The following is a 21,380-nucleotide window of genomic DNA, read 5'->3' as shown; positions in this document are numbered from 1 at the left end:
CTGTCTAAAGCTGTCCCATTCTCTACCATTGAATTGCGTTGCATGGGTGGGTGCTCATTCACTGTGTAGGTCCTCTATTGGTGGGTATTTATGTTGTTTGCCATCTCCTACTTTGAGCAAAACTGTAGAGAACGACTCTGTTCATCTATTTCCTTCATGTCACACAAATAACTTCTGGAAGTGGAATTGCTGGTCAAAGGTAATTTGATAGATATTGCCAAATTGTCCTCTGCGAGCGTTGTACCCATGACTGTTTCTCCTAGCTGGTGTCTGAGAGGCCTGCTTCCTTACGCCTCCCCAATACAGAGCCTTTATGTGCTTCTGGATCTTTGCCGAAGTGTATATTGAGTCTGAATTGTGTACCAATGATTCCACTAGCCCCAGGTTCTGGCCCAAGCTGCTCCCTGGCGTCTGGCCTCCTCCCTGGTCATCAGCTCCCAGCGTCCTCTAAATTTCTCCTCCACAAGGTGGCTGGAGGGGCCCTGTTAAGTTACACATCAGCTCTTCTCCCCTGCTCAGAATCCTCTCTTGGCTGTCTAGTGCCCTCAGGAGGAAGCCCAAGCTCTTCCTTGCACCTCTAAGGCTCTCCCTCTCTGACTCCTGCTGCCAGTTCCCACCCAGCCCCTCCTCACTCACCACCCTCCAACCACTAGGCCTTTGCTTATGCTGTTCCTCCTACCTGGAGTGTATTCATCATGCAGCCTGGTCATCTTGTATTCATCCATGAGGCCTCAGCCCACCTCTGAGAAGCCTTCCCTGACCTCCCTACCCTCATGGTCCGAAGCAGAACAACCCCATTCTTCTTGCAGGAAGCAGTCAACATACTGCTTATAAAGATGGATTTTAGAGTCAGAAAGACATGGGTTTTAGTATTAACCAGCTGTGTGAATAATTGATGCTGGTCCAGTGCTTCTGCTGGCCTCAGTGACAATTTTGTCATCTGTAAAATGAGGCTGGAGTTCCTGCTCCCACAGGATACTATGAGGAAACCAGGAAGGTGGCCCAGCACCAGCAGTGAGACTCCCTATATGCAACAAGGTAGTTGTTATTTGATTTGGCTCCAGACATTGTGGCCAAAGCAGCACTCAGAGTAGAACATCCTGGTCAAAAGAATGGTTTGCTTTGAAATGTATATTCCATCACCGGATTTTCAGGAATGGGGCAACTGTGATACATTTTGTAGCCCCTTATTTATCTTTAAGGATTTCATTTAGTTTTCCAATTGACAGGTTTTTTTTTTTTCAACTTTATGTCCCATCTTTTTCTTTTGAAAAATTTAAAACACACAATAGATAGGAATAGTGCAGTGAACATGCCTGTTGCCTATTTACTTTTGGTCTTTCTCTCCCTTTATATAGACATTTATAGAGGGAGATTTGAAAGTCGGTTGGAGATATGATGATTCCTCACCCAGAACGTTTTGATGTATGTCCCTCAAGAACCAAGGATGTTTTCCTACAATATAGGAGCTATATAATCCTATCACCCATCACCACACTCTAGAAACTTAATATTCCTCCAAGGGTATTATCCGATATTAAGTCTATATTCTAATTATCCCCCAAATATTCTTTTTTTAAAAAGGTTTTATTTATTTATTCATGAGAGACACAGAGAGGGAAGCAGAGACACTGGCAGAGGGAGAAGCAGGCTCCCTGAAGGGAGCCTGATGTGGGACTTGATCCCAACACCCCAGGATCATGACCTGAGCCAAAGGCAGATGCTCAATCACTGAGCCACCTAGGCGTTCCCCTTTTTTTTCTTTAAACATTTTATTTTTAAGTAATCTGTACACCCAGCATGGGGCTTGAACTCACAACCCCAAGATTGAGAGTCGCATGTTCCACAGATTGAACCAGCCAGGCATGCTCCCCCCACGCCCCTAGCACTCTTGAGAGCTATTCTTCTTGTTTACTTATTTAATATTCAGTCCAGGATCCTATGCTGCATTTAGTTGGCAGGTCTTGCTATGGCCTGAATGTGTGTGTTCCCCTAAAATTCATACGTTGTAATCCTCGGCCCAGGGTGATAGCATCAGAAAGTAGGGCCCTTTGAAAGCACTGAGGTTATAAGGGCAGAGCTCTCATGACTGGGATGGATGATTTTATAAAAAAGACTCCAGAGAGCTCTTGAGCCCCTTCCCCGGGGCGAGGACGACACAGCAGGAAGGCAGCCTTCACCAGAGCCCCACCACGCTGGCACCTTCATCTCAACTTCCAAACTCCAGAACTGTGAGAAATAAATGGCTGTTACTTACATGCCATCTGATTCATGGTATCTTGTAGTAGCCTGGACAAAAGAAGACGGATATCTTTAGTGTCTTTTGACCTGTGTTAGTTTCTCCATCTGACTTTTGACATGTGTTTGGACATGTGGACACGGGCGGAGGATATGAGAAATTGTCGAACGTCCTGCATTCTGTGTTTGATGACTGTTTCTTGGTGAAATCAGATTGTGTGTCTCAGGGGGAACACCCCAGTGGTGATAGTGTGGCCTTCTTGGTGTCTCACATCAGTAGACATGGGGTGGCTGTTTGTCCTACTCTATGATGTCGAGTTACATCCTGTGGTTAAGGTGGTATGTTAGTCTGCTTGGGCTGCCATAACTGCCTACCACAGACTGGGTGGCTTGGACAACAGAAATGTATTGTCTTACAGCTCTAGAAGCTAGAAGTCCAAGGCCAGGATGCCAACAGATTTTATTTCCTCTGAGGTCTCCTTGGCTTGCAGACAGCCTTGTTGTTGCTGTGCCCTCACTTGTCTGGTGTCTCCTTGCATGTCCAAATTACCTCTTCTTTTTTTTTTTGTTTTTTTTTTTTTTTTTATTTATTTATGATAGTCACAGAGAGAGGGAGAGAGAGAGGCAGAGACACAGGCAGAGGGAGAAGCAGGCTCCATGCACCGGGAGCCTGATGTGGGATTCGATCCTGGGTCTCCAGGATCGCGCCCTGGGCCAAAGGCAGGCGCCAAACCGCTGCGCCACCCAGGGATCCCCAAATTACCTCTTCTTATAAGGACACAGAGCATATTGGAACAGAGCCCATCCTAATGGCCTCATTAATTCAATCACCTCTTTATTTTTTAAAAAGTATTTTAAAAAGATTTTATTTTATTTATTCATGAGAGACACAGAGGCAGAGACATAGGCAGAGGGAGAAGCAGGCCCCCTACGAAGAGCCTGATGTAGAATTCATCCCAGGACCCCGGGATCACGACCTAAGCCAAAGGCAGATGCTCAACCACTGAGCCACTGAGGCACCCTTCAATCACCTCTTTAAAGACTGTCTCCAAATACAGTCATATTCTGAGGTACTGAGGTTTAGGGCTTCAACATATAAATTGCAGGGGGATGCACTTTGGCCCATAAGAGCTAGTGTCCAGCAGGTCTCTTTGTTGTAAAGGAACAGCTTTCCTTTGTAATGAGTATCTTATCTGTGGGGTGATACTTAGAGGCTGTGTTTTCCCCAACAGGTTATTTCTGCATCTTTCCAGGCAATTTCTCTGGCTCGCTGTTGGTTTTGGTTTCAAACAGTTAGAACAGTAAATATCCAACAATAGGAAATGACCTGGCTCTGAATCTGGTTTCAGGATTTAAAAAAAAAGATTTAATTAATTTATTCATGAGAGACACAGAAGAGAGGTAGAGACATAGGCAGAGGGAGAAGCAGGCTCCCCATGGGGAGCCTAATGCAGGACTCAATCCTAGGACCCTGGATCACACCCTGAACCAAAGGCAGACATTCAACTGCTGAGTCACCCAGGCCTCCCTGGATTCAGGATATTTATTCCCATCATTCAGAGCAGAAAACTGAGGCTCAGAGAGAGGAAGTTACATCCTCAGGGACACAACAAGTTTACTGTAGTAATTACTAAGTGCTCCTATGCACCAGGTACTTAGTAATACCCATTCTACAGATAAAGACAGAGTAGAGAGGTTTATCATGCAGATGGCCAGTGACAGAGACTGGATTTGGCACCAGGTCTGACTTATTCCAAGGCATTGTGTGATATCTTACAGATGAGAAGCTTTCAGCCCTGCAGTTCTCATGAATCTTGAGACTGTTGACTCTGAGCTTTTCTGAATCTCCTAATATTACAGTGCAGAGCTGATTAAATGAATAGCTTCAACCCTATCTGGCTCACTGAAATTTATATACAATATTACATCCCTCTACTCATAATCATCCCCCAAATCCATAATGCCCTAACTTTAATATGAAGGAGAAAATAAAAGGAAAATAATACAGCATAATAATCATCTTTATTTCAGTGTGTAAATGCTCAGGCACAGCCCTAAGGACTCATAATAAAGGTGACAGTTGCTTGTGACTTCATTAATGCAGGGGCCCCCATTGGCATCCTGACCCAGCTGTGTGGATTTGGTGAATTAAATGCCGTATGGACAGGGTTGCAGTTGGTGATGGGATCTTCCAAAGTGGCAAACAACCCTCAGTCTAAACAAAATCAGCGTTCCTTCAATTAATATGTTGGCCACAGTCCTTGAAAATTCAGTGTATTTTTAAATTATGGGGAAAGGACTATGTGTGTAAAACAGCTAGGTTCTTCGCTCTGATCATTTTAGTATATGTGCTGCCGAAGTGAGCACTTGGCTTTGATCATTTTAAACAGGTTTGTCCCCAATGTGAATGTTGGCAGGATGATCAAAAGTCTTGTAAGACTTGTGTGGGACCATCCCTAGTATTGCAGGCTGTGTGGCATCTCTGATTCCAGGTCCTGCCTACTGTAGGCTGTGGGTCCCTAAGTGTCAACCCACATCAACCACCCCCATATTCCAAATGCCCCCTAGAGGGCGATACTACCCCAAAGAGATGCACTCATTTTATCTATCTATCATCTATCTATCTATCTATCTATCTATCTATCTATCTATCTATCATCTATCTACTTACCTACTTACCTACCTACCTATTTATTGTTTTTAATAGGTAGGCAAGGGCTTTAGAAGTTCAGAGCAGGGTTTATAGGATCTTTGGTGCCAGCAGGGCCCTGTGGGTAAGCCAGGAAAGCCAAGTGGGTCTGGGCCCCATCTAAAGGTCTGGTTTCTATCTGCTGCTGCATGTGGCTGTTGAGCCCCAATTCCAGCCCCAGGTGCCTTAACTTCCTTTTTCTTTATTTATTTTTATTTTTAAAGATTCTATTCACTCATTTGACACAGAGAGACCACAAGTACGCAGAGTGGCAGGCAGAGGGAGAGGGAGAAGTAGGTTCGCTGCCAAGCAGAGAGCCAGATATGGGACTGAATCTCAGGACCCTGGGATCATGACCTGAGCCCAAGGCAGATGCTTAACTGACTGAGCCACCCAGGCACCCTGCTTCCTTTTTCTTTAAAGAGAATCTGGAAATCTGAAATAACGGATATCTCATACTTTTTATTTTTATTTTTATCTTTCTAAAAGATTTATTTATTTTAGGGACGCCTGGGTGGCTCAGCGGTTGAGCCATCTGCCTTAAACTCAGGGTGTGATCCCAGAGTCCGGGAATCAAGTCCCACATCGGGCTCTCCCCTCAGGGAGCCTGCTTCTCCCTCTGCCTGTATGTCTGCCTCTCTCTCTGTGTCTTTCATGAATAAATGAATAAAATCTTTTAAAAAATAAAAAATTAAAGATTAAAAAAAGATTTATTTATTTTAGAAAGAGAGAGGGAAAGAGAAACTTTAGCGGACTTGGAGCTGAGTGGGGAGTGAAGTAGAGCTCCATCCCATGACCCTAGGATCTCAACGTGAGGTGAAACCCAGAGTCAGAGGCTTAACTCACTACACCATCCAGGCGCCCCTGTCTCATAGTTTTTTGAATTCAGGCTCCAAATTTTCCCCAAATTTGAACAAAACTTTTCATCTTTTTTTTTTGTAGTCTTAAAAAAAAAGGCTTACTGAGGTATACGTTACATTTACAAAATTGCACATATTTAATGCATACATTTTGATGAGTTTGGATGAAACATTTTTAAAAAAAGACTATTTATTTGAGAGAGACACAGAGAGAAAGGCAGAGACACAGGCAGAGGGAGAAGCAGGCTCCATGTAGGGAGCCTGAGGCGGGACTCGGTCCCAGGACCCTGGGATCATGACCTGAGCCAAGGCAGAAGCTCAACCAGTGAGCTACCCAGGCGTCCTAGATGAAACATTTTTTAATTACATAAAAATGGAAAGAATAATACAATGAGCATCTGCGTCCTTAACCTGTATTGGCCAGTTGACAATTTGCCACGTTTGCTGTATCTGTCAATCTCCACCATACAAACGTATGCGCATGCACTGATATGTACACACATTGCTTTTGCTAAACTATTTCCCTGTGAGTTGTAGATGCAGGACTCGATCCTCAGACTCAGGATCACACCCTGAGCTGAAGGCAGATGCTCAACCGCTGAGCCACTCAGGCGTCCCTGATAGCCATCTTTTTATTGCCTTTCATGACACTGATTTTTTTTTCTCACATGATGACCCTCGATTTGGGCTCATTTGAGGAATCACAGTGGGATTCAGGTGACATACTTCTGGAGGGCTGTCACAGAAGTGATGTCCTGCTTTCCTATTGCACCCCATTAGAGTACCCAAGTCACTTTGGCCCTGCATTGGTGATGCCAACCTTGATCACCTGATTTAGGTGGCATCCACTGTGGGTTTTCCACCGTGAAGGTGCTTTCCTTCCCTGGTCTTTAGAAAATTCTCTGTGGTACTCGAAGACCCTGTGTGGATGCAAGTTTTTAAAACTCATAGTGGCCAAGGAAAGCACATTTGTGGGGCAGCTATCATGTTATGAGGCCCCCAAGCCACCAGTCAGAAGCCTCTGGTTTAGGATCTCAGAGGGGTCTTAAGCAAACCCCTTTCCATCATCCCGGGGGAGAAGGTTGGGGAGCTGTCAAAGGAGGCCCCAGGGAGTTTGGATGGGTGCAGGTGTCTGCCATGGGACCCCAAAAATGCACCTGTCTCCCTGCAGCTCCGGGATTGTGGAGGGCTTCGGGAGGTGGAGGTGACCGCCTGCCTGGTGTGGAAGGACTGGCCTCACCGAGTCCACCCCCACAGCCTCGTGGGGAAAGACTGCACCGACGGCGTCTGCAGGGTGAGGCTCCGGCCTCATGTCAGCCCCCGGCACAGGTACTTGACCCCTGACCCCCAACCCTTTATCCCAGGTCATGGAGATATGGAGGAGCTGAAGATCGCCTGGGGAAGTCTTAGGGCAAGAGACTGCTTGGCTAGATTCTCCCCACTGCATTTCCTAGATGGGGAGACCAAGGCCAGGCCTGGGGGTGGTGGAGGGGCATGCCTAGGTCTGGCCCCCTGCTGTACCCACCTTCACACACTGTTATATTTATTCCCACTTTGTTGAGGTGGAAACTGAGACAGAGGGGAGTAAAGGAGCACAGATAGCCAATGGCAGAGCAGGGATGTGACTCCAGACCTGACTTAACTGCAAGATCATTCTTTCTTTCGCTTGATAACTTATACATTCTTGATAGATAAAAAATTAAAAGGTTCAGAAAGACTGTACAGTGAAAAATACATTTCCTTCCTTCCATCTTTGGTCGTGCAGCTGTCAGTGTCCCTTCCTGGAGGCAAATAAAAAATGCTATGCATATATATTTTTTTCTCCCCTTACAAAGGGTAGCAGACATTTGTGCCTCGTTTTTACATTCTAGTACATCTTGGAGATCATTCCTGTAAGCATTTAGAGCTGCCTTATCTTTTTTCTTGGCTGCATAGTATTCCAATGTACAGCTGTACACCATTAATTGGAGAAGCCCCCTAGTAATGGGCCCTCGTGGTGGTTCTAATATCCTGTGGCCCTATTACTAGCTGTGCTGTAATGCATAGCTTTATGTATCTATCATTTCTTCTCTAGGATAAATTCCTAGAAATGAACTTGCTAGCTCTAAGACATGTAAACTTCCAGTGATTTATAAAATTTATAAATCAAGTGATTTATAAATATAGCAAAGATGTAAGATCCATTAGAACAGGCATTTTGTCCCTTTTGTTTCTTGCTGTGCCCCCCAGTCCTGCCTAGCATGGTGCCTGGCATACAGTAGGGGCTCAGGAAATATTTGGGGAATGAATGAATGAATATTGCCATATTGTCCTTTGATATGTAATTGCTGGAGCAATTTGTGGTTTCCACCCATCATGGGTGAGAGTGCCTGATTCTTCACAACTTTACCAGTGGAGACTATCATCAAACATTTTGATCCTTCTGTGTTAATGAGCTTTTTAAAAAAATTGGCATCACATTGATGTTTAATTTGCAATTTTATTATTATAAATGAGGTTGGCCAGTGTTTTCATGTGGTAAAGATAAAATGCACTCCCAGGTGCTCAAGAATCCCCATCATTCCTGAGGTTTAAACAGCAGGCCCCTCCTAATGCTGGGGCCCCTGAGACTATGAGACCCAAGGCAGCATCTGCCGGAGTCCTCTTGTGGTTTAGGACTAGACCTGCCTCTTCCAGAGTACCTCCCTTCACCTATTTTCCCCCGTCCCCATTCAGCTTTAACAATCTGGGCATCCAGTGTGTGAGGAAGAAAGAGATTGAGGCTGCCATTGAGCGGAAGATTCAGCTGGGCATCGACCCTTACAATGGTGAGTCCCTGAACCTAGCTGAGCTGTCTTGTCCTCCTGAAACCCCTGCCCTATCTACTACCCCATCCCCTCACCTTCTCCAGATCCACTATCCCCTCAGCCCCATCCCTTCCCTCCCTCCTACCTCCCCATCAGTGTTTCCGTCCCCCACCCTCAGCCTTCCCATATCTCTCCTACAGCTGGGTCCCTGAAGAATCATCAAGAGGTGGACATGAATGTCGTGAGGATTTGCTTCCAGGCCTCATATAGGGACCAGCAGGGACAGATGCGCCGGATGGACCCTGTGCTTTCTGAGCCTGTCTATGACAAGAGTGAGTCTAGGGTGCTGTGTGTCTTAGGATTGCTATTGGCCACAGGTACTGGAAAGCCCATGTACAATGGCATGAACAAACAGGGAGTTCTTTATTTTGATTTGTCTCATGGCTAAGTCTGTTCGTGTTGATTCAGCTGCTCAGCAGTATCATGGCACTGGTTCAGCTCTGTGATTCCCTTGATTGTGAGCTGGTTCCCACAGTTCCAGGTACCATGTCTGTGTTCCAGGCATGACGGGTAGTGTCACCCTGTATGGTGTGGAGGCTGTACACTGCCCAATTCCAGTGGTCAGCATGTATTAGGTAGCCTATGGAAATGAGGCCTCCTTGTATTGTAGAGTGCACAACCTGTACCACTATACCAGGCAATTCTAGAGAAGAGGCAGCATGAGTAGTAATACTTTTCTTTTTCATACAGAAAATAATATATTCCCCAGAACCCCCCTGGTAGACCTCTGCTTATGTCTCATTGGCTAGAACTTGGTCTCATGGTGGCTGCTAGTTGCAAGGGGGTCTGGGAAAGCAAGTATTTGGGGTTTCCATCCTCAACAGAGGGATATATGCATAGAAGAGGAGATTGGAAGGGCTGTTAGGTTTTAGCAGCCTATAGTGACTGCCACAAGCATCAAAATGGGGAGGGAAATTCATCCATCCAGGGCTTTTATGGGTGCAAGTGATAGAATTCCAACTCAAATGGGCTGAAGGAAAAAAAAATGGGCTGAAGGAGAAAAAGAAGAATTTGTTTGTTCCGTTAACTAAAAATGTCCAGAGGTAGTTAAGTGCTTCAGGTCTGGCTGTTTCCAGGTGCTCAGTGATGTCATTAGGGATCTCTCTGTTTCCATCTCTCAGCTATAGTTCAAGTTCGAGTCATTTTTGGCACAACCCTCCCATGGTGGGGGCCAAATGGCTGTATGCAGCTCTAGGCTTATATCCTACCACCTTAGAACCTCTCCCTGGTACCTAAAGATTGCTTCTTTTACCCGATATTTTTGGTTGGAGTCTCAGGTCTCTCTCTTATTGGCCTGATTTTGGCCATGTGCTTCTCTCTGACCAGTTAGCTATGGCCAGAGGGAGTCTGTGTTCTAATTGGCCATGTTTGAGGCACAAGGTCACTGCTGAGCTAGGGAGTAGGTTCAGCCCTACCCAATCCCATGACTGAAATGAGGGGGGAGTGTTTCCTAGAAGGAAAATTGAGGGCTCAACAGAAGAAGGGCCAGGACTGCTAGATAGGCAAAGCCTTGGGTGTCCACTATGGATTAATCCACATCTAAGAATGGTGTTGACTCTTGACTCCACCCAGTCTCCTCTGAGGTCTGACTGTCGCTGGGTCTCAGTTTGGGTGGGACACTCACTGGGTCTCAGCATGGAGGACTTTTGACTGTCCACAGACCCCTCTGTCTGAGCATCTTCTTTTTCTCCCTGGACCACAGGTCCTGGGAGGACTGGGCGCCCCTGGCTTCTCCATTTCCCATCTCTGCATGGCATGGGGTGGGCACCCATGGGGTCCCTGCTGAGGATTTGATGGCTGAATTCTCAACTTTTCTTACATACGTCTCCTCTTGCCCTTTCCCAGAGTCCACAAACACGTCAGAGCTGCGGATTTGCAGAATCAACAAGGAGAGCGGGCCATGCACGGGTGGGGAGGAGCTCTACCTGCTGTGTGACAAGGTGCAGAAAGGTGAGGGATCTGGGACAGCGCTTGTGTATGCTGGCGAGTGGGCAAAGTGGCATTGGGCAGCTTGCCCTGGGACTCCGGAAGCCTAAGTAGGCGGGAGCGGGAGGCGGAGCTGGTTAACTGGGACTTTGCAGTGGAAGGATCCAGAACCCCGGCTGTGGAGTCAGACTACAACAGTCGATTGGTTTATTCACTTATGGAGCTGCTTACTCACTCATTCATGTACAAAGATGGAGAGCTGTGTCTGCTGGCCCATGCTGGGTGCCAGGCAGCACGAGCTGATGGTGGTGATTGGGGGGGTGGGGGCTCTTATGGAGTTTGCATAGGTAAATGCTTTATGGCAGCTAGGTAAAGGCTACAGATGAAGAAAATGGAGAATGGAGAATGGAGATGAAGAAAATGTATCTCCTTCACTTCATGTCTATTCAGATGTCCCTTCTGCAAATAGGGTTTTGAAAAAACAGATGTGGGTGCCCAGGTGGCTCGGTCAGCGGAGGAATAGACTCTTGATCTCAGCTCAGTTTTTTTTTTTTTTTTTTTTTTTTTTTTTTTTTTTGTAGGATTTTATTTATTTTTTCAGGAGAGACACGCAGAGAGGCAGAGACATAGGCAAAGGGAGAAGCAGGCTCCCTGCGGGGAGCCTGATGTGGGACTCGATTCCAGGACTCCGGGTTCCTGACCTGAGCTGAAGGCAGATGCTCAACCACTGAGCCACCCAGGTGTCCCCTTAGCTCAGGTCTTCATTTCAGGGTTGTGAGTTCAAGCCCTGTGTTGGGCTCCATTCTGGGCATATAGCCTACTTAAAAAACAACAGCAACAACAAAACAACAGGTGCATCCTGCACTGCCTGGCTGGAGAGAGCCTTGGCTCTTACTGTATATATACTTTCTGTATCCTTTGCATTTTTTATCCTGACTCTACTATAAATAACATCACCACCAAGGATATAAATGTCCTTATTATATGCCAAGCTCTGTTATAAGCACTTTCTACACCTCACTCATTAGATCATCTGATTGCCTAATAGTTCTAGAGGTAGATCCAATTATTACCTCCCTTTCATAGATGAGGAAAGTAAGGCACAGAAAGGTTAAGTAACTCGCACAAGGTCACACAGCTAGGCAGGTAGACACAGCATTTGAATCTATGTGGCCTGTGCTCATAATCATTCTTCTGGGAGGAAAAGTAAAAAATAAAGAGAGTTGCAAAACCTCAGGAAGATGGAGAAAAGAGAAAAATAATTCTGAGAAAGGGGATAGGGAGGAATGGCTGGAGGGGTTGTGGGCGCAATTTTACTAAGTGGGGCCAAGGAGATACCATTGGAGCCATGACTCTCCATGTGACTCTCTGGGGAAGAGTCAGCAGAGGAACAGCAAGTACCAAGGCCCTGGGGTAGGAGCAGGTGTCATTGTTAGAGAAACAGTAAAGTCAATGGGGCAAGAGGGGAGCATAGTGGGAGAACATGTCACAGCCTCAGGGATCTCTTCCGATCCTTTCTCATGCTCTGTGCTTATATAGCTAACGTCTGTCTCCCCCATTGGGTTATATAGGTCAGGGCTGTCCTGGTTAGCAACTTTGTTCCCAGAACTACCCATTCCAGGATCAAGCACCCATGAAGTTCTCAGGAAAAAAAAAAATCTTTACTTGCTCCTTTTTTTTTTTTTTAATTTTTTATTTATTTATGATAGTCACAGAGAGAGAGAGAGAGAGAGAGGCAGAGACACAGGCAGAGGGAGAAGCAGGCTCCATGCACCGGGAGCCCGACGTGGGATTCGATCCCGGGTCTCCAGGATCGCGCCCTGGGCCAAAGGCAGGCGCTAAACCGCTGTGCCACCCAGGGATCCCTCCTTTTTTTTTTTTTAAGCTACAAATTCCATTCTTTAAAAAACATTTTTATGGGATCCTTGGGTGGCTCAGCGGTTTAGTGCCTGCCTTTAGCCCAGGGCGTGATCCTGGGGTCCCAGGATGGAGTCCCGCATCGGGCTCCCTGCATGGAGTCTGCTTCTTTTTCTGCCTGTCTCTGCCTCTCTCTCTCTCTCTCTCTCTCTCTCTGTCTCTCATGAATGAATAAATAAAATCTTAAAATTTTTTAAATTTAATTTTTATGTATTTATTTTAAAGATTTTATTCAAAAAAAAATTTTTAAAAAAAAGATTTTATTTATTCATGAGAGACACAGAGAGAGGCAGAGACATAGGCAGAGGAAGAAGCAGGCTCCATGCAGGGAGCCCAATGTGGGACTCAATCCCAGGACTCCAGGATCACACCCTGGGCCAAAGGCAGATGCTCAGCCACTGAGCCATCCAGGTGTCCCTTTAAAAAAACATTTTTAAAAAAGCATTTAAAGTGTACAATTCAATGGCATTTAGAACATTAACAATGTTGTGCCATCACCACTACCTAGTTCCAGAACATTTTCATCACCCCAGAAAGAAACTTCACTTCCCATTTCATATAAGCAGTCACTCCCTATGCTTCCCTCCTCTAACGACTAATCTGTTTCTGTCCATGGATTTGCCCTTTCTGGACTTTTCATTTAAATGGAATCCTATGATATGTGGCCTTATGTATCTGGCATCCTTCACTTAGCTTAATGTTTTTAGATTCATCCATGGGATAGTATGTATCAGTGCTTCCTTCCTTTTCATGGTGGGATTATATTCTATTTTTTTTTTTTGAAATATACATCTTCTATTTCTTTTTTTTAAGATTTTATTTATTTATTCATGAGAGACACAGAAAGAGAGAGAGGCAGAGACACAGGCCGAGGGAGAAGCAGGCTCCATGCAGGAAGCCCAATGTGGGACTCGATCCAGGGACTCCAGGATCACTCCCTGAGCTGAAGGCAGGAGCTAAACCACTGAGCCACCCAGGGATCCCCAGGATTATATTCTATTGTATGGATATATAATTTGTTTATCCATTCATAAATTGGTGGACATTTGGGTTGTTTCCACCTTTTGGTTATTATGAAATGTTGCTATTAATGTTTGAACATTTGTGTGTAAGTTTTTGTTTGATCTCCTGTTTTCAGTTCTTTTGGATATATGTCCAGGTCAGGGAGGTTCTTATAAAATTTTGAGTGAATGAGCAAATGGAGATGGATGGCTCTTTTGTGCTGGGCCCTAGTGCTAGGCAGTGCTGGGACACAGCAGTGACAGACACAGGCCCCAGCTTTGCTCTCCAGGGCTGCCAGTTCAGTGGTGGTGGTGGGGAGGTTAGGGAAAGAAACACAAATTACAATTGTGAGTTATGCTGAGAAGGAAGAAGACAAAGCATTAGAACTGGGTGAGAGCACTAAAACAACAAGAAGACCAGACACGGTCTGGCCACCTTGGAAGGCTTCCCAGAGGAAGTGATATTTGAGCCAAGATCTGAGGAATGCCACAGAGATTGTTAGGGTCCTGGGAGTTGGGGCCAGAGCAGGGAAACTGGTCCAGGTGTGTGCAAATAACTAGAGGCAGATGTCAGTCTTGTTCTATTGTTCGTTCACTGGCCGGTCTCGGACTGGTGGCTTCACTACCCTGAGCTTCTGCTTCCTTATCCCTCAAATGAGTTGGTGTTAGGTTGAGACAGGCTCTCAATTACCCAAGAACTACACTATAAAGAGTTAGCATTTACTGAGAATTTCTGAGTGCCAGGCCTGAAGCTAGTACTTTGTGTAATGCTAATAAAAGTAATCATACCTGGGGTACCTGGGTAGCTCAGTTGGTTAAGCATCTGCCTTTGGCTCAGGTCATGATCCAAGGGTCCTGGGGTTAAGCCCTACATCAGGCTCTTTGCTCAGCAGGGAGCTTGCTTTTCCCTCTCCCTCTGCTTGCAGCTCCCCCTGCTTGTACTCTCTCTCTCTCTCTCTGTCAAATAAATAAAATCTTTTAAAAAAAGTAATCATACTTAACGTGGACTGAGCACCTTTACTTGGAGTGATTCAACTAATCCTCCAAGCAACCATGTGAAGTAGGTACTCTGATTTTGCTTCTGCTTAGGTGAGGAAACTAGGCCCAGAGATATCAGGTAACTTCCCCAAACCCTTGGGAGATGGTGGTGAAGAGCTCTAGCCCACTTGGATTCCCATCTTGCCTCTACCACTTGTTGGCTTTGTGACCTTGGACAAGTGACTTCACCTTTCCGTGCCTTTGCTCCCTCTATATAATGGGTTTCCTCAAGGTACTTTTTTTTCATAAGATTGCTGTGTGACTTAGAGGCAATCTCTGTGTGTCTAGACAAATATAAAGCCTCAGTAGATGGAATTAGTGTGAAAAGAGGCAATGCAATAAGATAAGAAAAAGAAATAATGGGCAGTATAGCATACTGGATCCTGACTATCCTGCTACCAGCTGTGTGACCTTGGGTAAGTCTCTTTACCCTTCGAAGCCTCAGTTTCCCCATATTTAAAGGGGGTATGTAAAAGAGTTAACATAGAAGGTCTGAGACTGTTATCCTTTGAAAGGCCTGTGTGCAAGGTTGATGCTTGGCTGGTTATTGGGAGCTTGGATAATGAGAGGGGCTCACTGTGCTTTAACTATATGAACAAGGTGGTTTGTGCTGAACACCTGCTTTGCTTCTGGGAGTCTGAAATTTTGATATAGGCCAGGCAGAGGGTGCCTATGTAACCAGCCCCCAATAAAAACCCTGTGTACTGAATCTCCAGTGAGCTTCCCTGATAGACAGCATTTCACATGTGTTGTCACAGTTTGTTAATGGGGTGGGGAAGGGATTAACATGTTCTCTGTTTCCACTGGGAAAAGACTCCTGGAAACTTGTGACTGGTTTTCTCTGGACTTCACTCCAGGCATCTTTTCCCTTTACTGAGGATGCTAGGAATCTTTTTGCAGTAATAAATCATGCATGAGTACAATTATAGGCTGAGTCCTGTGTGTCCCCTTAATGAATCACTGAATCTGATGGTGGTCTAGGGGGACTTCTGACATGGTGGCGATATTAATTCTGTCTGTCTCTCATGTTGCTAAAAGGATTAAATAAGATAATATATTAAAAATATGTAAAACACTTAGTGGCTGGCACACAGTAGGTGCTCAACAGAAGGTTAACTGCTGCTATGATTAGTTTTATTCTTTTTTCTTAAGATTTGTTTTTTTTAAGATTCTATTTATGTATTCATGAACTACACAGAGAGAAGCAGAGATATAGGCAGAGGGAGAAGCAGGTTCCTCAAGGGATCCCAATGTGGGACTTGATCCCGGGACTCTAGGACCACACTCTAAGCCATAGACAGACACTCAACCATTGAGCCACCCAGGTGTCCCAGATTTATTTATTTGAGAGAGAAAGAGTATGTATGAGCAGGGGAGGGACAGAGGGAGAGAATCTTAGGCAGATTCCTCACTTCCTTAGCCCCCCTCCCAATATGGGGCTTAGTCTCACGAACCTGAGATCATGACCTGAGCCAAAACCAAGAGTTGGACGCTCAACCAACTGAGCCCCTCAGGTGCCTCTATAATTAATTTTATTCTTAAGGATATCAATATTGGGGGCACCTGGCTGGTTCAGTTGGTAGAGTATGGGAATCTTGAGCTCAGAGTTGTGAGTTCAAGCCCCATGTTGTGTGTGAAGCTCATTTAAATCAAATGGATGTAATAAAAAAAAAAAAACAAATGGATGTAATAAAACTTAACATATATATATACATATACACACACACACACATATTTTTAAAAGAATATCAATGTTGGGATCCCTGGGTGGCGCAGCGGTTTAGCGCCTGCCTTTGGCCCAGGGCGCGATCCTGGAGACCCGGGATCGAATCCCATGTCGGGCTCCCGGTGCGTGGAGCCTGCTTCTCCCTCTACCTGTGTCTCTGCCTCTCTCTCTCTCTCTGTGACTATCATAAATAAATAAAAATTAAATAATAAAAAAAAAGAATATCAATGTTGATTTGGGGGAAGGCTGAATGAGTTGGGGGCCCGGTGGGCCAGTGCCCTGGCTCAGCTGACGTCCCCACTTTCCCGCCAGAGGATATATCGGTGGTGTTTAGCAGGGCCTCCTGGGAAGGCCGGGCTGACTTCTCCCAGGCCGATGTGCACCGCCAGATTGCCATTGTTTTCAAGACACCACCCTATGAGGACCTGGAAATCGTTGAGCCTGTGACCGTGAACGTCTTCCTGCAGCGGCTTACTGACGGGGTCTGCAGCGAGCCTCTGCCCTTCACGTACCTGCCTCGGGACCATGGTAACCACGGCAACCCAGGGTGACCCATTGCCCAGAGACCAGGTGTCTGGCCTAGAGGGGACAAGGGAAGAGGCAGAAGTAAAATGCAGGCTCTTGACTGCACAGGCTGGGTTCAGTTCCTGGCTCTACCTCTTACTGGTTGTGTGACCTTGGCCTCTCTCTGACCCTGTCTCCTGTGTAAAATGGAAGTAACAATACATAGCTGATGGCATTTGGGGAATATTTGATTATTTCTCCCCTCAGCTTGCCTCCTCATGCCTGGCCCTGTACTGAGTGGTGCTGAGGACACAGCAGTGACCAAGATAGCCCCAGCCCTGCTCTCATAAGTCTCACAGTCCTATTGTGGGGATAGATTTGCTCGGAGGACTCAGATTGCTCAGAGTGGGCATCTGGTCCAGGCTTGGGGATTAGGAAGGGCTTCCTGGAGGAGGGGATGACTTAGTTGAGGACATGGGGATGACTAGGCAGTTGTCCAGGGAAGTGGTGGGAGTTGGAAAATAGTGTTTCAAATAGCTAGAATAGCAAGTGCAAAGGTCCTGAGGCAGGATTGTGCCTGGGATGTTCCAGGAACAACAAAGAGGCCAGTGTGGCTTGAAGTGAATTTGGGTTTCATTCTGATTGAGATGCGGACATCTATTTGCATTAGTTGGTCAAGAATTAGAACAGGTCAATGACTTCCTAAATGGTCTCTATAATTAATTCTTAATTATTATTATTGATGGATAATGTTGCCCCTGGTATCTCCTGAACAGACAGCTATGGCGTGGACAAGAAGCGGAAACGGGGGATGCCTGATGTCCTCGGGGAGCTGAACAGCTCTGGTGTGTCCCCTCTGCCCCTTTCCACATCCTGGGAGGGGATGGCTAAGCCCTAGCCTGGGGAGGAGGGGCTGTGAGGGTCCAGGGGTCCTCATCTCTGCCTTCCTTCAGATCCGCATGGCATCGAGAGCAAACGACGGAGGAAAAAGCCAGCCTTCCTGGATCACTTCCTGCCCAACTCCAGCTCAGGTGGGTCGTGGTTCCCCACTTAGGGCAAGCCCCTGCTCTCTGAAGTGGGATGAGGGTGAGCTGCAGCCCTGCTTCTGGCCTCTTCAGCAACCCCCCCCCCCCTCCCGCCAAGAGGTCCCACAAGGCCAGGAACTCACATCTCAGGCAGCAGCATGAAGTACATGAAGTAGAAAGTACAGTTCTGGATACCATTTGGAGGAGGCTCGATGTCTCCTGGGCCATTCACTTGCTGTGTGACCCTCACCAAGTTGCTCGACCTCTCAGGGCCTCAGAGACTCCTCTGAAAAGTTTCACCATACACCTCCCTCATTGGCCTTTTAGATTTTTTTTTAAAGATTTTATTTTATTGGGGATCCCTGGGTGGCGCAGCGGTTTGGCGCCTGCCTTTGGCCCAGGGCGCGATCCTGGAGACCTGGGATCGAATCCCACATCGGGCTCCCGGTGCATGGAGCCTGCTTCTCCCTCTGCCTGTGTCTCTGCCTCTCTCTCTCTCTGTGACTATCATAAATAAATAAAAATTAAAAAAAAAGATTTTATTTTATTATTCATGAGAGACACAGAGAGAGAGGCAGAAACACAGGCAGAGGGAGATGCAGGCTCCATGCAGGTAGCCTGACGTGGGATTCGATCCGAGGTCTCCAGGATCAGGCCCTGGGCTGAAGATGGCACCAAACTGCTGAACCACCCTGGCTGCCTGGCCTTTTAGATTTTATTGCATTTCTTTTTATAGACACTATATAATGGGTACATAGGTGCTTTGTGTATGTTTACTCATTGAATCTATACCATCACATCACTTCCCCCCTCATTTTACTGATAAAGAAACTGAGGCCCGGGAAGCTGAAGTCTCTTAGCCAAGGTCACATACTGCATTTGCGGTGGAGCAGGGACTTGAACCTGGGCATCTATACAGGTAGATTAGTGATAAAATATTATGTGGAACAGATAGCAGGGGGTAAATGGTAGATAAATGGGAGGGGTTGTCAGAGCCAACCAGCCTTAATTCAGAGCCTGTCTCTAGCCCAAACACCCTCTGGCCTGTTCTACCCCTGCTTTCATCTTAACTCATATGCCAGCCTCTGCTTCCCATGAACTGCAGCCTTATCTGGCTGCCATCAGAAGCCTCCCCAGCCGCTGACCACTAGCTCTAACAGTGCTGTCCCCTAATACCCCAGCTACCCCAGGGCACCCAGCTCCCAGCCAGCCACCAACAGCCAGCCACTCAGAGTCTGCTGAGCCTGGATCACTCCAACCAGTCCCACTGTGGAGGTTTCAAGTATCACCTGTTGTTCCCCCTACCCACTGCACCTGGTAACTAATGCCCAGAGCTCTACCTATAGCAACAACCAATCCTAGCCCACTTCACCAGTCTTCAATCCCCAAGTCCCAAAGCGTCTCCTCTTTAGCCACTGCTGTTCATCTACGTCCTCCATCACCCGTTTCCCAATGCCTAAAGCCCTCCTCTCTCATCCATGGGGCAAAGCTGCTCTGGCATGATAGTATAATGGTTAGGAGCATGGCCTCTGGAATCAGACTGAGTTTGGATTCTGAAGCCTGAATTTAGCCATGTGACTTCTTTGGATCTCATCTGTCAGATGGAAATCTTACCTCTTAGGGTCCTTTTTAGAATCTAGTCAGGTCATATCACACAGATAGTTAGCATAGTTAGTGCTCAGGAGATCTTAGGAACTTGCTGGACAGGAATGCCAGGAATGCATTTGTTATGATCATGTTTAGCTGTATTCACAACAAAACCCAAATTAACAGGGGCTTCAACAGGCTATATTTCTCTTCTCAGATAAACAGTGGTAGATAGTCCTGGGATGGTGTGGAGGCTGTAGGATCATCAGAGACCCAACCAAGCTCCTGCCATTTTCAACTCATTTTCCATCTCATGGTCCAATATGGCTGCTGAGGCTCCAGCCATCACACCCATAGTCCAGCCAGGAGAACTTAAGTCACATGATGACATTTAGCTGTAAGGGAGGCTGGGAAATAGAGTCCCAGCAGCCCTGAGTCTTTCTGAGATAAGCATAATTTGCCTTTGCTGGTCAGGTTTGTCTTGTCTCAGAAAGAGACTCTCCTTTATAATGACATACAATTTTACCTTCCAATTTGGGAACTGGTGACTTCTCATTTAGGTCTTCCATGTGTGGGGCTTTCACTTTTTGGGTGGTCTCTATAACTTGGGTGAGGGGAGGACTTTAGAGCCTCTTCAACATCCTTATTTTTTGGAAAAACTCCCCAGCCCTGCAGAAGCATAGTTTGAACCCTGGTTCTACAACTTACCAGCTATGTGTGACTGAATTATTTTGCCTGTTTGCTTTTTTTTTTTTAAGATTTTATTTATTTATTTATTCATGAAAGACATAGAGAAGCAGAGAGAGAGAGGCAGAGGGAGTAGCAGGCTCCATGCAGGGAGCCTGATGTGGGACTCGATCCCTGGACCCTGGGATCAAGACCTGAGCAGAAGACAGATGTTCAACCACTGAGCTACCCAGGCGCTCTTGACCTCAATTTGCTTATTAAGTGCGAATGGTGATAATGCCTACCCCAGGGTTCTCCTTGGGATTAAAGGAGGCCACGGTGATCATGCATTTAGCTCTATTAGGTCACTGGAGTTTGGGCATGGCCAGAAGTTGATGCTAAAGCCACCCTATTTTCCTTCCCTCTCATCTGTGCAGGCCCGTTCCTCCCACCGTCAGCCCTGCTGCCAGACACAGACTTCTTCCCTGGCACCGTGTCCCTACCCGGCCTGGAGCCCCCCGGTGGGCCGGACCTTCTGGACGACAGCTTTGCCTATGATGACAGCACGGCCCCCACACTTTTCACCATGCTGGACATGCTGCCCCCTGCGCCGCCACTCGCCAGCGCTGTCACGGGCAATGGGGCTGCAGGGCCGGCTGTTGGAGAGCCTTCCGGCCCTGAGCCAATGACGCTGGACTCATATCAGGCCCCAGGCCCCGGGGACGGGGGCACTGCCAGCCTTGTGGGCAGCAACATGTTCCCCAACCAGTACCGTGAGGTGGGCTTTGGGGGAGGCCTCCTGTCCCCGGGGCCCGAGGCCACGTAGCCCTGAGGTGCTGGAGGAGAGGCACTGGGTGGGGAGGACTGGAGGTGGAAGGGGCCGTGCAAACCCAACGAGGATGTCCCGCACCGCACCTCCATACCCGTGGGCCCCCAAGTGGTCAGTCTTCCGATCTCCTCATCCTTCTTAATGGGACATCTTTGGCGCTGGTGAGAAGCTCCGTAGCACCGGTTTCCCCTGAGCCCATTTTACAAATGAGAAAACCGAGTCCGGAGAGGAAAAGGGGCTTGGCTCCCATGCACCAGCTTGTAAAGTTGCCTCAGCCCCCACGAGTGGGGGCGCCTTCTCCAGGTGGATTCTGGAGTGTACATAATGGGAGAAAGGTGCAGATCCTCAGCTCTCCTCCCCCGAGCTTGAAGGTGGGGGATAAAGATTGTTTGTTGTGAGTCTTCCCAATAAAGATGAGTTTTTGAGCCTTGGGAGTCTGCTGTCTTCTCCGCTGGGGAGACCCCAGGGCGCTCACGCACGAACCCGCGGGGATCTCCTCGGCTCCGCCTCTCTCGGCAGCATCCTCCA

At 46.9% G+C, this 21,380-nt stretch overlaps 1 protein-coding gene across 2 annotated transcripts in view; it reads left to right on the top strand.

Annotated features, from left to right (window-relative positions):
* RELB (RELB proto-oncogene, NF-kB subunit) overlaps positions 1-21,277 on the top strand; it is a 30,002-nt gene extending 8,725 nt beyond the window's left edge. For both annotated transcript variants that reach the window (XM_072829979.1, XM_072830069.1), the window contains 8 exons: positions 6,959-7,116; positions 8,503-8,594; positions 8,774-8,905; positions 10,479-10,583; positions 16,554-16,769; positions 17,522-17,590; positions 17,699-17,776; positions 20,461-21,277. In XM_072829979.1, the coding sequence (XP_072686080.1) occupies positions 6,959-7,116; positions 8,503-8,594; positions 8,774-8,905; positions 10,479-10,583; positions 16,554-16,769; positions 17,522-17,590; positions 17,699-17,776; positions 20,461-20,849 (1,239 nt within the window). In that variant the 3' untranslated portion in view covers positions 20,850-21,277. The remainder of the gene's footprint in view (positions 1-6,958; positions 7,117-8,502; positions 8,595-8,773; positions 8,906-10,478; positions 10,584-16,553; positions 16,770-17,521; positions 17,591-17,698; positions 17,777-20,460) is intronic.
* The last annotated feature ends 103 nt before the right edge of the window (positions 21,278-21,380 follow it).

Source organism: Canis lupus, chromosome 1 (genome assembly GCF_048164855.1).
Source record: "Canis lupus baileyi chromosome 1, mCanLup2.hap1, whole genome shotgun sequence".
NCBI lineage: Eukaryota > Metazoa > Chordata > Mammalia > Carnivora > Canidae > Canis > Canis lupus.
Note: the sequence above shows the minus strand (reverse complement) of the source record. Positions and strands in the feature narration are given on the sequence as shown.